At 48.3% G+C, this 12417-nt stretch overlaps 5 protein-coding genes across 5 annotated transcripts; 1 reads left to right on the top strand and 4 right to left on the bottom strand.

The window, feature by feature from the left end:
• Positions 1-94: 94 nt before the first annotated feature.
• K444DRAFT_593610 (cholinephosphate cytidylyltransferas-like protein) lies at positions 95-1836 on the bottom strand (the record flags this gene model as incomplete). The annotated part of the gene is made up of 4 exons (XM_024878313.1): positions 95-461; positions 512-893; positions 942-1292; positions 1343-1836. 4 exons carry the CDS (start codon positions 1834-1836, stop codon positions 270-272), a joined length of 1419 nt encoding a protein of 472 aa, XP_024733840.1. The 3' UTR covers positions 95-269.
• Positions 1837-2945: 1109 nt separating this feature from the next.
• Positions 2946-4664, bottom strand: K444DRAFT_39823 (protein phosphatase 2C). The gene is made up of 5 exons (XM_024872499.1): positions 4097-4664; positions 3968-4041; positions 3836-3920; positions 3576-3782; positions 2946-3520 (listed from the first exon to the last, which is right to left on the bottom strand). Exons 1-5 carry the CDS (start codon positions 4368-4370, stop codon positions 3240-3242), a joined length of 921 nt encoding a protein of 306 aa, XP_024733839.1. The 5' UTR covers positions 4371-4664; the 3' UTR covers positions 2946-3239.
• A 1498-nt stretch (positions 4665-6162) lies between these two features.
• K444DRAFT_665401 (uncharacterized protein) lies at positions 6163-9965 on the bottom strand (the record flags this gene model as incomplete). The annotated part of the gene is made up of 2 exons (XM_024887065.1): positions 6163-9404; positions 9713-9965. The coding sequence occupies 2 exons, from the start codon at positions 9963-9965 to the stop codon at positions 6163-6165; spliced, it is 3495 nt and encodes a 1164-aa protein (XP_024733838.1).
• Positions 9966-10255: 290 nt separating this feature from the next.
• On the top strand, positions 10256-11055 carry K444DRAFT_534347 (uncharacterized protein; the record flags this gene model as incomplete). The annotated part of the gene is made up of 3 exons (XM_024875210.1): positions 10256-10497; positions 10547-10714; positions 10764-11055. 3 exons carry the CDS (start codon positions 10256-10258, stop codon positions 11053-11055), a joined length of 702 nt encoding a protein of 233 aa, XP_024733837.1.
• Positions 11056-11151: 96 nt separating this feature from the next.
• K444DRAFT_632091 (phosphoglycerate mutase-like protein) lies at positions 11152-11902 on the bottom strand (the record flags this gene model as incomplete). The annotated part of the gene is made up of 2 exons (XM_024883442.1): positions 11152-11804; positions 11854-11902. The coding sequence occupies 2 exons, from the start codon at positions 11900-11902 to the stop codon at positions 11152-11154; spliced, it is 702 nt and encodes a 233-aa protein (XP_024733836.1).
• Positions 11903-12417: the final 515 nt, after the last annotated feature.

The raw sequence follows: 12417 nt of genomic DNA, 5'->3' as shown, positions 1-12417 counted from the left end.
TTCGAATCGAAGATCTCAAGATCATCAATTCAAGCTCGCGCTGATTGGCCCCAGCCTTAAGTCACGTGAAAGTGGCAATGCATTAGATTTCATAGTGAGAGTTTAGAAAGTGCTACTCTACATTTTGCATGCATATTTGACTTCCCTGTGATTTTGAGCGTCTCTAGAATTAATACAAGTATCGTAAGTTGAACGAAGAGGATATATACTGCAAGAAAGTCTACAGAAAAACCGCTTTTGTGACAGAAGCAAGCATTGCTATCCCCGGCTCAAGCACCAGAACTTTTCGAGTTCTCGCCCATCATAGCGTCGATCTGAGCATCGACCTGCATTTCATCGGTCTCAGCAGCATCGTCAGCCTTGCCAGTTCTGCCTCGAGGTGGTGAGCGCTCGTCACTGTCCTCTTCGCTACTATCACTGCCATGCTGACTATCACGATTGGTCTGGCGACTCCTGGTCATCTGAGAATTGAATTAGCCTCGTCTTCCACCTTGAAGATTTCATGACTTACCCATGACCGAACACCGCCGATTAAGCCCAAACTGTATCCAGTAGCAAAATCGCTACCTGGGCCTGGACTATCACCTCTTGGAATCTCCAGACGGCGGCTGAGATGTGAAAGAGCAGAGGGACTCGTAAGAGTACCTTTCGAATCATCGTAGCTTGCCATACGAGCTGGAGAACCTGGTCGACTAGCTTGCCAAAATTGTCTCAATTCTTTGCCCAGTTCTTGCCCAGTAGTTGTCCAATTCGTTCGAATGGCTTCTCTCATCTCTGAAACGTGTCGCTTGAGATCAAGTTCGTTCTTCTTAAGCCATGATACATTGAGTTCCTGACGTGAGGTACCACGCTTGAATTGACGTGCGATGTACTTCTCGTAATCACGCACAATCCTGCCAATTTCATTAACATTTTCAGCAAGGGGATCCACGGAAGCTTACTTTGTAATGATCCCTGTGGTACTGACGCCCTCTGTCCTCTGCGTGACCAAGAACTTGCCAGCTTCCTTGATAGGCTTATAGATATCATCGCCCTCATCTGCGCCGTATGGGAGATCGTCGTGCGCAACATAATCAATCTTGTGTTCTTCCAAGAATTGAGGCGTCACAATCCAGGGGCAATCCTCAATAACTTCATCCACCCACTTGCAATGCCTAACCGTCTCAGCTCTCTCTTGTCCAGAGAGGACTGTAAGTCCCTTGCGTTTGTGTGTTTCCTTGTCGCCCGTTACACCAACAATAAGATAAACGTCAGGGAATGCTTTCTTGGCCTGTTCGAGTTGGCGCATGTGTCTGTACAGACATCAGCAATTACTCAGTGTTCGCTTCATCAGAGAGCTCACCCAAGGTGAAATAAGTCAAAGACACCGTCTGCATAGACTCGAACAGCTCTGCCAGCCGGAGGTAGATTTGTTTTGTAGCCGACAGGATCTGTCAACTTTCCAATTGGTGGAGGTGCCATGGTTGCATGCTTCTCATCACTCTCGTCCTTCGAAATGCTCTTTCGCGGTTTCCGTCCAACGCGGTTTGCTATATCTGTACTCCCTTCGGTCGTATCTGATGGCTCGCCCGGATCCTGGACATTGTCAGATCCATTTGTGATCTTCTCGTGTGTACTTGATCGGAATCTCTTCGCTGGAGGGTTGGAGTCGATTGAGTTTCCCTTCTTATGGCCTACGCCAGTCGATTCTGGAGCTGTAGATTCGCCATCTTCACCCGAGGCATCGCGCGACGAAGGTTGTAATAAATCCATTGTCGATGACTTGTTCGCTGATGGCATCGTGGCCGTTCTCTTCCGTTTCCCCACGCTTGAACCTGCTGATGAGGGAGAGGACATGGTGAGTTTCTGTAATGCTGATCTGAAGTAGGCAGAATTGCTCGATGGAAGAAAATATTTCTCAACAGAGGAGGAGGTAATTGCTTGTTGATCGATGGTTTGGATCAGGAAGCGGTCCACAAGTTGACCAGCTCCTTAGTTAAATAATTTTGCAAGGATTCCGAATTTCCACAGGGGTCGTGAAATTCAGTGCGCAATCTGCGTCTTATCCCAAGATGAACAATTTCCCGAAAAAGGAGTTAGCTTTTGGGAAAAGAAATGGAAGACAGCTGGGCTACGATTCGGGCATTAAGATCATGGTTTGTTGGGAGTTCTAACATTTCTAGAAGATTGAAGAGTGGATACCGGTACACCTACTGCCCGGTTTTTGTCTGAAATCGTCATCCATCCCCGTTCCTAGCTCGATCGATCTTCACGCGACCACGCCATCACGTGGCAAACTATGGAAGAAACAGGTGGAAAGGCCGACAGGGCTGAGAAGCTTGTGGCTGATGCTCTGATGCTGGCAAAAGAAGACTTTTGTTCACATCATATGGCCCTCGGATCCAATGTGCAAATCAACGTCCAGGTATCAATTCCGCAGTTCTCAATACAACGCAACTGTAGGTCTGATTCTAGTGACCTCCCTTCCAATTGTGAGATCTGTGATGCAAAAGAAAAGAAACGTAACACATGGCTCGCTGCGTAATGGAGATCGTAATTCAGAAAATGAAAACAAGAGAGCGCCGCCATGTAAGATCCGAGAGACTGCCAGGTGTAAAGTGCTGCGATGTGTCCACCTTGGTATCCCTATGTTCGTCCTGCCGCTCCGGTGAGAAGAATTTGTGAAATGTCCACAAACTGCTGATAAAACACAGAAACCCGTAACGTATGACTTCTAATCCAGGTCTTGGTGCAAAGCAGCAAAGCAAACAACCTTCTAGAAAGACCCGTCTCTCAGAGAAGCAGTATCCGTCATAAAACCATGTTCGAAGTGTTCTTAGAGCATTCGAACGATAGATTGGAAGCAATTAGACCCTAGTTTTCGGTAATCTTCTCGTCTGCTTTCTTTTCTGTCGTTTCGGTAGACTTTGGGAGGGTGTCATCTGCCACGGCCTTAAGGTTTGGCTCCGTCTTCTCTGTGGTCGACTTTGGTTCGTCTTCGCTGGTTGCCTGGCCCTTGTGTACTTGACTCGCAAGGTCCTTGTCCTCTTCACTGTGGTCAAACATCTCAGTGTCGTCAGAATCTGTAAGAACTTCAGTACCGTCTCCAAGGAGAATAATGCGGCCCCGTTGATTTCCACCAAAGGACTTCTTCTGGTCCATGTCGACATCATAACCACTATCACTGTCGTCGAAGTTATGATGCACACCAGGTCCACGGAACTCAGCTATCCCACTAGTCAGCCCTGATATCACCAAAACTAATAAACAAAACACTTGCCGTACTCTGGAGGCGCGCAAGGCCCATCTCCATTGGCAACTCTCTTGGCAATCTCCTCATACCACTCCTCCTTCGTCTTTCCGCGTAACAGGCCGATAACGATCATAGTCATGTTATCGCAACCAACACCTCCGGTCTCCGAATTTGACGCGAGGCAATTATCCATCATATTCTCACAGATCTTGGCGAGTTCTTGCTTCGCAGCGATACCACGTCGAACGAACTCAACAACCGCCTGCGAAGACTGGCAATCCCAGATACCTACAACACCTCACATTAGAAGGTAAATTCCCAAGACCCGTATTCTATCACTTACCATCACATGCAACCACCAAGAACTCATCATCGTCTGAGATGTCGTGGACCGTCACGTCTGGGTACGCTGTAACGATCTGTTGCTCAGGAGCAAGTTCCGCGCTTTTCTTGAACTCAAAATCACCTATAGCTCTTGATAGAGCTAGGTTGCCGTTAACACGTCCGAAGTCTACGAAACCTCCAGCAGCCGTGATTCTAGCCTTCTCGCCTATCTTCATATTAGCATTTCAGCCAAAGTTCAGCTGCCAGTCGTCTATCTACCTTCATTTTGTGGTTTGTGATCAAACGAGAGCGGCTTCGCTCTACCTTTTACGCCTAAAACACTTCGAGAATCTCCAGCATTTCCCTGAGTCTGTTAATATAAATGTTTTAACAGAGAACTCCATCACGTACCACGTAGATCTTCTTCGAAGATAAGATTCCAACCGAGGCAGTGCAACCGGAAACTTCTTCCTCGTACCGTGGGTCTAAAAGAGTGCAAGTCAGTTTCCATGCCCCACAGAATCCTTCAAGTATGCTGACCGTTAAGGATGGCTCTGTCCGTAGCTAGGAATCCGTCCTTTAAGGCTTGCTCTATATCACCCTTCTTGAAAGCATCCTGCTTCGCAATGATCAGGTGTATGTTTTCGCCAGCAAACTGTGCGACCTTATCTCCTCCATGACCGTCATAAACACCGAAGAATGACAACCTCGTATCAATATTCGCAGGTTTCGACTCCTTGCCATCCTCAGCCACCGATTGGAGGTCCAAGACCGCGGCATGCGCATCCTCCATACTGATACGCCATCCCTGCATGGAAGACACGCCAAAGACTAAACGTTCATCACCCCCGCTTGCCGAAGTCTGCCAGATTCCGTGTATCAGCAAACGTGAAATGAAAATTGGAACTTATGTAGACCCGCCGCCACAGCCAGCTCGGAGCAAACTTGGGACAACAAAAAACAATCTCCAGCACTTGAGTGCCAAGGAACTGCAGAGGGATCGTCACTGCGCACACTTCCAAGCTCTGCTAAAATAGACATCTGAAGAACTACCGAGGCTGAGAGAGACGACTGCGTGACGACGACACGGGAAAAGAAATGAACTGCATACCTTTTCGACAACGGGCTCCGACAGAGTTTGACCCATCTTGAAGGAAGATCAGGTCCTCTCTTGCTTCCGCCGGGAGCAATTTCAGGTCTTCCCTTTCGCCTTTGCTGCGCAGGAAAAGAAGGATGTGATGAGCGGGGTTCCGTCGCACGGAGAGGAGGCTCAGAGATGGATCTGCAGACTATCTGTTCATCTGCATCAGGAATGTTCGCTGAGCTGCTTCGTCGTCTTCGAGTCTGGAAAGTTACCAGAGATGTCGCGTGTGGGGGGAGAAAATCGAGTTGTGCTGAATGACGAAGGAGGGCGACCGTTAGCTCGCTCGCTAAGGACTTACCACCTATAAAGCGGCGACAGAAATCAAGGAGTTGTCGGAACGCATTCGCTTCACCCTTTCATGTTCCTGAGAAGACCGCTTCTGCTTGGGGCGGGCAAGGCGTGAGGCTTTGAGCTCCTTTACTCATAGTACATAATTTCACCCGTCATCATTATGGGTTGCGCAGCACAGCACCATGTCCTTGGCCGGGAGGCGGGCGACGAGGCAGAAATCAGCGCCTGTGCCCTCCCATAGGCTGCGTGTCACAACTCATCGAGGGGTTGCATTAGCGGACCCTGAGAATCTGTCCGATTCCAAGGCTGGAGGTGGCTGCTGCCTCTTCTTGATGGGCGATCAGTGTCCAGGCACTCGGGGCCGAGGTCACTTGTACCAAATTTCAAGCCTTGCGACGAGCCTACCCTTCTTTCCACGCTCTGGAGATTGCTCGATCGTTCTGTATTGTGGCGGCCCCAAGGGGGTCAGAGCTGAGCTGCTGCGTCATCGAGGTCCTGGCCATCCTTGCTTATTGCTAGGGAGTATCAGCACAATTTCTGGGGAAGTTCTCCAAGGACGCCAACGGCTAGACCGTCTCCGAACAGAAGAAATTCGATAACAAGAGGGAATCGAAAGATTGCATGATTTAATGTACCAATTGACTCCGTGTGGGAAACTCTCCCGGAAGGACGGTCAATGTCTGAAGTCAGACGGTACACCAGTCAACTGGTCGGAGATTTTGAGGAAGAGATTCTATGATATTGTCAATGAAAGGAGAGGTCGGGACGAACCTTTACAGCATCCGAGCTCAGCTTGGCAACACCTCTGTCTTGAAACCCTAAAGAGCTTCCAAAATGCTGATTTGGATTTTGGCTATTCCACTTCGGTTCCTAACCCTCTCACGGACCGAAGCCATTGAAGGCTTGCTGAGGAAAACGGGATCTTCCTCTTCATGGGCAACTTCATCGTTTGCCATCCTTTCAGGGATCTAGTGATTGCAATGTGTCTGCAAGAGACTGGCCATCACATTCATATACAGAACAGGTTCTTCAAAGGAGTTCAGGAGTTTACCCGAGCAGTCAAGTGAGCAAGCGAGACAGTACCCCAAACCTTTGAGATGTGCTCGCATTCCTTTACATTATCTAATTATCTCTCTCCTATTCCAAAATATCCTATGACTGCAAATAGAACTCATATATAAGCTGCATAATCTAATTCTCCTCGCTCAATCTTCGCCCTGCTCGATCTCTTGTTTGCTTTCGCATCAACACTGATTGGCCTCCTCGAAGCACCGGGGACCATCCTCATGTTCGGTTCGATATCCAGCATCGGGGAATTGGGTTTCGAGTTTGAAATCCTGGCGCTTGGGATGAAGCTTGGCTTGGACATCGCTTGCGCTGCAACAGCGTTGACTTCAGCCACATCTCCAGCGTTAGCGTTGCCTTGGTTATCCTGAGGACTGTGCTGCGTTTCCCAACTGCCTTCTCCATCCGAGTAATCGTCCCGGAGAAAATCTTCGTAACCATCATCATCGCCTCGGCTCTCTGGTTGTTTCTGAGCCTGGAATTGGTGCAATGACATCAATGATCCACTCGCTGATTCGAACCTGCTATCTTTTGACTCGGTGGATTTCATACTGCTTCTTGTCCTGCTCCGTGACAGGTGGCTTTGAACATAAGACTTTAGTTGCCGTGTTCCCTCGCGAGCCATTCCATAGGAGATGCCAAACGAGTCCCGAGGCAAATCCTCATTCTCCTGTCCTGGGCCTTGGGGGACAGTCTCCAAGTTTCCGGCCATGGTAGCTTCTTCAGGAACAGTCGGAGAATCCGCGTACGTAGTTCTCGCCTTCTTCGGTGATCGTCGAGATTTCGATTTCCTGGATGCCGAACCGCCGAAGAATGGTGACGAGTCAAGCCGTCTGCTCACAGGCCTTGAACGTCGAGAATGTTCGCTGCTCGCTGAGGGGTGACCCGCAAGTGGTATCGACGGGCTTTTGGTCACTTGCCGAATAGTGCTAAGTCGTATGACATCTTCTGGCTTCATATCTGCATATTCGGATAAAGCACTGACTGTGCTTCTCCGATTCAGCTCATCTGCCTCTGACGAACCTGTCGTCAGCCATGTTTTCGAATTTCTTGCAATTCCTTGGCCTAATGTCCAGTCTTGTCCGTGTCCAGCACTGCGGCGTTTCTCACTGTTTTCAGACAACGAAGAAATAGCGTCCCTCCCGCCACCGTGTCCAATTCCGCTCGAGCGCTGACTTAGCATGGGCATGAATCTGGATTGCCTCCTTGTCGATTTTGTGCGGCTGAGTCTATTGCTAACGAATGATTGCTCAGACATTTGACGAAAGCTCGCATGCTTTTTAACAACGGAAAATCTTTCCATAGGCGCAAATGAGAAGTTGCTATCCCGCAAATTCAAGATAGACTCTTCAACCGGCGGACCAGAAGGAGTAACATCCGGTAAAGGGAGAAAGTTGCTGGTAGAGTAGACCTTCGCTGAGCGTCTTGTGTGGCCTTTCCTCGAATAGTTGGAATAGTTTCGGGAAAGCCTTTGAGTGTTTGTCGAATCCGTTCTAGAGGATCCCTCAGTCGGATACAAGCTACCTTGGGTGGACCTCCAGCTACCGTCGGCCTTAGATGCGGCATTTTCTGAATACGACCGAGCTCTATTCTCAGATTCATTGGACTCTTGGCATTGAGATCGCTGCGTCCCAGATATATCAGACAGAGTTTGGGACCTCCGTATATCTTGTTTTTTCTGCCTTGTTAGGCTAGTTTGCTGCTCTCTGGTGACGATCGAGCTGGTATCGCCTCCAAATCCACTCATGTCTAGTTCAAGCGGTGGCGGTGGAGCAATGTAAGTCGGGGGTACTATCTCCATGATACTTGAGCTAGCTTCGGTAGGCCCTGATATTTCACTTTTGGATAGAGTTGGTGAGCACCTTCTTGCTTCGCGTCTTCGCCTGACGTAGCAGAACAATGCTAGAAGTATGCAAAGGAGCAGCAAAACAATTGGCATGACAATCGCCAGAATAATCTTTCTACTCAGCGGCTTTTTGGAAAAAGCTGGCAATTTCGTCGAATTTCCCGTTTGAGATGTGCTAGGCGGGGTCGATGTTCGTGATGGAGCCGATGCCGAGGGTGACGCTTGGCTAGTTGTAGTGACAAGATCGAGCTGGAAGGTTTGAGAGCTAGACTTAGTTGATGACTTTGAGGTTGCTAGCAAGGTGATCGCGATGGATGGTGGCTTTGCAATCAGCGGGACCTGGCCAGCAAGATCAAATGTTTGAGAATCAAACGACAGCCAAGGTTCCGCAGGAGAGATCTGTGCAGTGATCTCGACGTCTGACTTGTCACGGAGATAGATACTTAAATCATAAGTAAATGACTTCCCAATCGTTGCATTTAGCGTTCCAATTTCGTTGCGGAACAACGATGTAGAGATATCAAGAAAAACGATTGCATTCGCAGTGTCTCCATATATGTCTGTTGCCAGAACTGTGATGTTGTAAGGTGTTGCATCAGCTGGGACGATTCCACTCAGAGAGAAAGTGGAATTGTCAAAAGCCAACCAAGGAGGTGCATCCGCGGATAACGAGGCAATTTTTGAGTCATTGGCGGTTCGTTCATCGATCTCGAGATTTCCAGCAAGACCATCGAAGTTGACGGCATCACCAGCTGCTGCATTGATGACCAAAGCTGCATTCTTGAAAGCCAGAAGGTGCACCCCAACCTTAATATCAAAATTCATTGCTGCTCCACTAAATCCTTCAACATCCGACGCAATCAATTGTATACCAAAAGTCTGCGGTGGCTGTATGAGGGAGTGATAGTCGGGGGTCTGACCAGTGAACGTCAAAGAACTCTCATCAAATGCTATCCACGACGGTAAAGGCGTATTGTCGACAGTAATAGCGTAGTAGATGAGGTCTGAACCCGAGAATGTGTCAGGCTGGAAATGAATGGTAAATGGAGTTGAAGGATGGTAGAGTAAGATCGAGGGTGCCGAGAAAGCTGTTGATATTTGCAATTGTACTGAAAGTGGGATACTGAGGATCGGTGCTGGATTCTTGGAAACAACTAGTGTAGCATTTTGTGTGATTGAACCAGACGAGTCACTCGCAGTGATGGCTATGGAAACTCCGGTGACTCCTCCTGCACCAGCAGCCTCGATGGACGGCGTTCCCGACAAAGTACGTGTGCTGCTGTCCAGAGACAGCCAGCTAGGCCCATTGGAAAGTGTGTACGTTATCGGAAGAGTCGATGAGAAGGTCGAGATTGAGAACGAGTAGGAGAAGAGTTCGGAGATTCGAGCAACAGGTGGTACTTGGGAGTTTAGAGGGAATGTGATTGTCGGTATTGCAACTACAAGAGTACCATAGATGGCAACAGCGGATAGAAAGCCCCACAGTGCCATCTTCTTGAGAGCTGAATGATCGCAGCAGACACAATGAATAGTGAAGTCCAAATCCGTGGATGCCAAGTATGATCAGATCAACGGTAGGACAGTATGAAGATGATCAAAAATGCATAGAAATCGACGGATGGAGTTAAAACTGAGGAAAGTGGAAACCACGAAGTACCATTGAGATAATTTCCTTGAAGGCGCAGAACCCCTTATCGCTGGTATCGCCTTACTTGGGAATTCAACATTGTAGGGAAAGAATGGATCACTGCAAGGGATATCAAAACTTCCGACCCCAGCCATCGAACGATCGAGAAAACTCCGAACTTACGTGCGGAGAGGGAATGTGCCTCCTGGAAAGGCTGGTGGGCGAAATAGTATGGGAAGGTTGTGATGTTGTGGAATGCCAAAGTCCAACCACCCCGCCAATTGCTGACATGGGGTTCAGACAACCATCGTTCGACCGTTAGAGGCTCAAATGAGATGTGACCGCCTAAACCTTTATGGAAGATAGTCTGACAGACCAGACCAATTTCGTCGATGCTGGTTGGACGACCGCACGGGGGCTGGCAAGAAGAGTTCATCCCTACATTGTGAGAACCAAATTGTGGGGTCAGGACGAGGCAAGAAAGACGCCGTAGGAGCCGGATTTGTGACGCTCTATCGATTGTGGCATAACGCCACCCCTTGGTGATTTATGAACAAGGGACTGCTTTCCAAATACAGGAGTGAAGAAAGGGGGTTCGAAGGACGTCGCAACAAAAGGGGTTGATGAAGCGAAGGGCGGTGAAGGTGTTCTGCCGGAAGTTTAGTCGACCCCTCCACAACCCCCCTTCGACAAGGTCTCTTCAGGACATCTAGCCTCCTTCACAAGATGGCATCACGCTCTCCTTCACCAGAATTTTCTCCGCTATCAATTGGAGAATATTTTACACCGGTTCCCACCTACAAAGTAGCCTCAACCACGGCTGTCGACTTTTCGGGCCTCCTCGAAACCCCACTAAAACTTCATGAGGACCTCAAGACAGGCTGTGGAGGTCAACTATGGCCGGCCGGGATGGTATTAGCTCAACAAATGCTACGGTATCATCGAGGCTCGTTAAAAGATGCACGAATGTGCGTATTCAATACCTTTCACCTTGCCACGAAAACTGACGTTAAGAAGTCTTGAGCTCGGGGCTGGCGGGGGTCTGGTTGGATTGGCTGTGGCTATGGGATGTCCTGTTGATCACTCTATCTACATTACAGATCAAGAAAACATGTTTGAGCTCATGAGCAAGAACATTGCTCTAAATGGACTAGAGTCACGTGTAAAGGAACTCGTCCTAAACTGGTATGCCTTTCTCAAATGCTAGAGAGATTCGTCTTAACGGAGAGATTAGGGGTGAACCGCTACCAGCAGAAGTCCTCAGAGACAAACCTAATGTTATTTTGGCAGCGGACTGCGTGTATTTCGAGCCGGCCTTCCCACTACTTCTGAGTACGTTGGCAGATCTCCTTGACTTGTGCAAGGAAGCCGTCGTATACTTCTGCTTCAAGAAACGGAGAAGAGCAGACATGCACTTCATGAAGAACGCAAATAAGAGATTTATTGTCGAAGAGATCGAGGATGAAGATAAAGAAACCTTCTCCAGAGAGGGATTGTTCTTGTACACTTTCAAACGAAAGCCATAAGATTTATCATCTTGCTTGTAGCACTTCCCCCAATCCGTGCCGTAACTTTTAGTTCGAACTAATAAGGTCTTTCGCCTTTTCCGCCCCTAATTGACTTTACTCTTCCCTGTCTGCCATGTTGACCCCAAGCATAAATGCAGGCTCGTCAACATTATGGTGCTCATAAGAAAGGACCCCGACGGCCCCTGGCTCTAACATCATGGGAAGTTTCACACCGACTTCAAACCCGAGCCACCGTCTTGCAAAAGCCCTGAGAATCTGTCCATGGGCAATGATCACCACATCCACAGGCTTCTCTCCATGCATATAAGGCCCTTGAATCTCTCTGATCTTTGCAATGACACCATCAAGTCGACTTTTGATCTCTGCAGGCGATTCCCCTTTTTCACAACCATCCACCCAGATATTCCAAGATTTTTCTCTGTCCAAACCGCGCTCTTTTCGACCTGCCTTTGCCTGAGACGGTAGAATTCCTTCGTACAATCCATAATCCCATTCTCGAATATCCTCCGTTATTTCCACCTTCCCCTCGAATTGGTGTCTTGTGGGCTCGTCAAATAGCAATTCGTACGTTCGGAGAGCTCGAAGGCGAGGACTGATGAACAGTTGAGTTACCCTTGAGGGATCAATCATCTTGCCTGGTCCAACGACCACACGAGCTGAGGAGATGACCTGCTTCTCTCCATCTGCCGTGAGAGGAATATCACTTCTTCCTGTGTACTGGCCAGATTTCGTCCATTCAGTTTCACCTATTTCAATTAACATCTTCTAGAACAACAGCATTGAAAGATCACTGACCATGTCGAATGAGAAAAACTCGAGGAGTTCCGGCGTCCTTGTCTGGCATCTTTGCCAATCGCTATCCTGTTTCCTTCCCCACTGTTGATATTGACAGCTTATATGAGCATCGAATGAAAGGATTTGGTAAAAGCCGCCAAGCCATCAATCTACACTTGAGCGAGGAGGTTGATGTTTCACACGAGATGAAGATGAAAATGAAAAAATGGGCTGAAAGTCACTTTCTGATAAGATAAGAAATGCCCCACTGTGCCCCGCTGTGCCTCTCCATTCATACATGAGGTGAACGAAAGAAATAGGGCGCAGACAGTAGAAAGTCTGGGCAAGATATTGTTCGCAATGCAAAAAACGAAACCACATCGAGACTTCTAAATCGAGAAAGATATCGTAGCAAACTTTCTCGCGTTTGCAATATAATTTTTTTTGATGATATTCAATTTCCAGCTTCCTTCCCCGGATTTCTGTTCACAGCCTTGTAGAGAAAAGGTAATTGCTATACAATCAGTTAAAGTACCAGACTGGCCTGGGGTCGGCTTTACTCATACCTTCTATTCATTACGACAT

This window comes from Hyaloscypha bicolor (genome assembly GCF_002865645.1).
Source record: "Hyaloscypha bicolor E unplaced genomic scaffold K444scaffold_117, whole genome shotgun sequence".
NCBI lineage: Eukaryota > Fungi > Ascomycota > Leotiomycetes > Helotiales > Hyaloscyphaceae > Hyaloscypha > Hyaloscypha bicolor.
This window is presented reverse-complemented; position numbering and strand designations above follow the sequence as displayed.

What these genes read in the sequence shown, in the direction of transcription:
- K444DRAFT_39823 (XM_024872499.1), bottom strand. Translation starts at nt 4,370, where the DNA reads ATGCAGGGATGGCGTATCAGTATGGAGGATGCGCATGCCGCGGTCTTG. An exon ending in CTTCGAAGAAGATCTACGTG is followed by an intron (nt 3,921 to 3,967) that starts GTACGTGATGGA and finishes TAACAGACTCAG; the next exon opens with GGAAATGCTGGAGATTCTCG. An exon ending in CTTGGTGGTTGCATGTGATG is followed by an intron (nt 3,521 to 3,575) that starts GTAAGTGATAGA and finishes GAGGTGTTGTAG; the next exon opens with GTATCTGGGATTGCCAGTCT.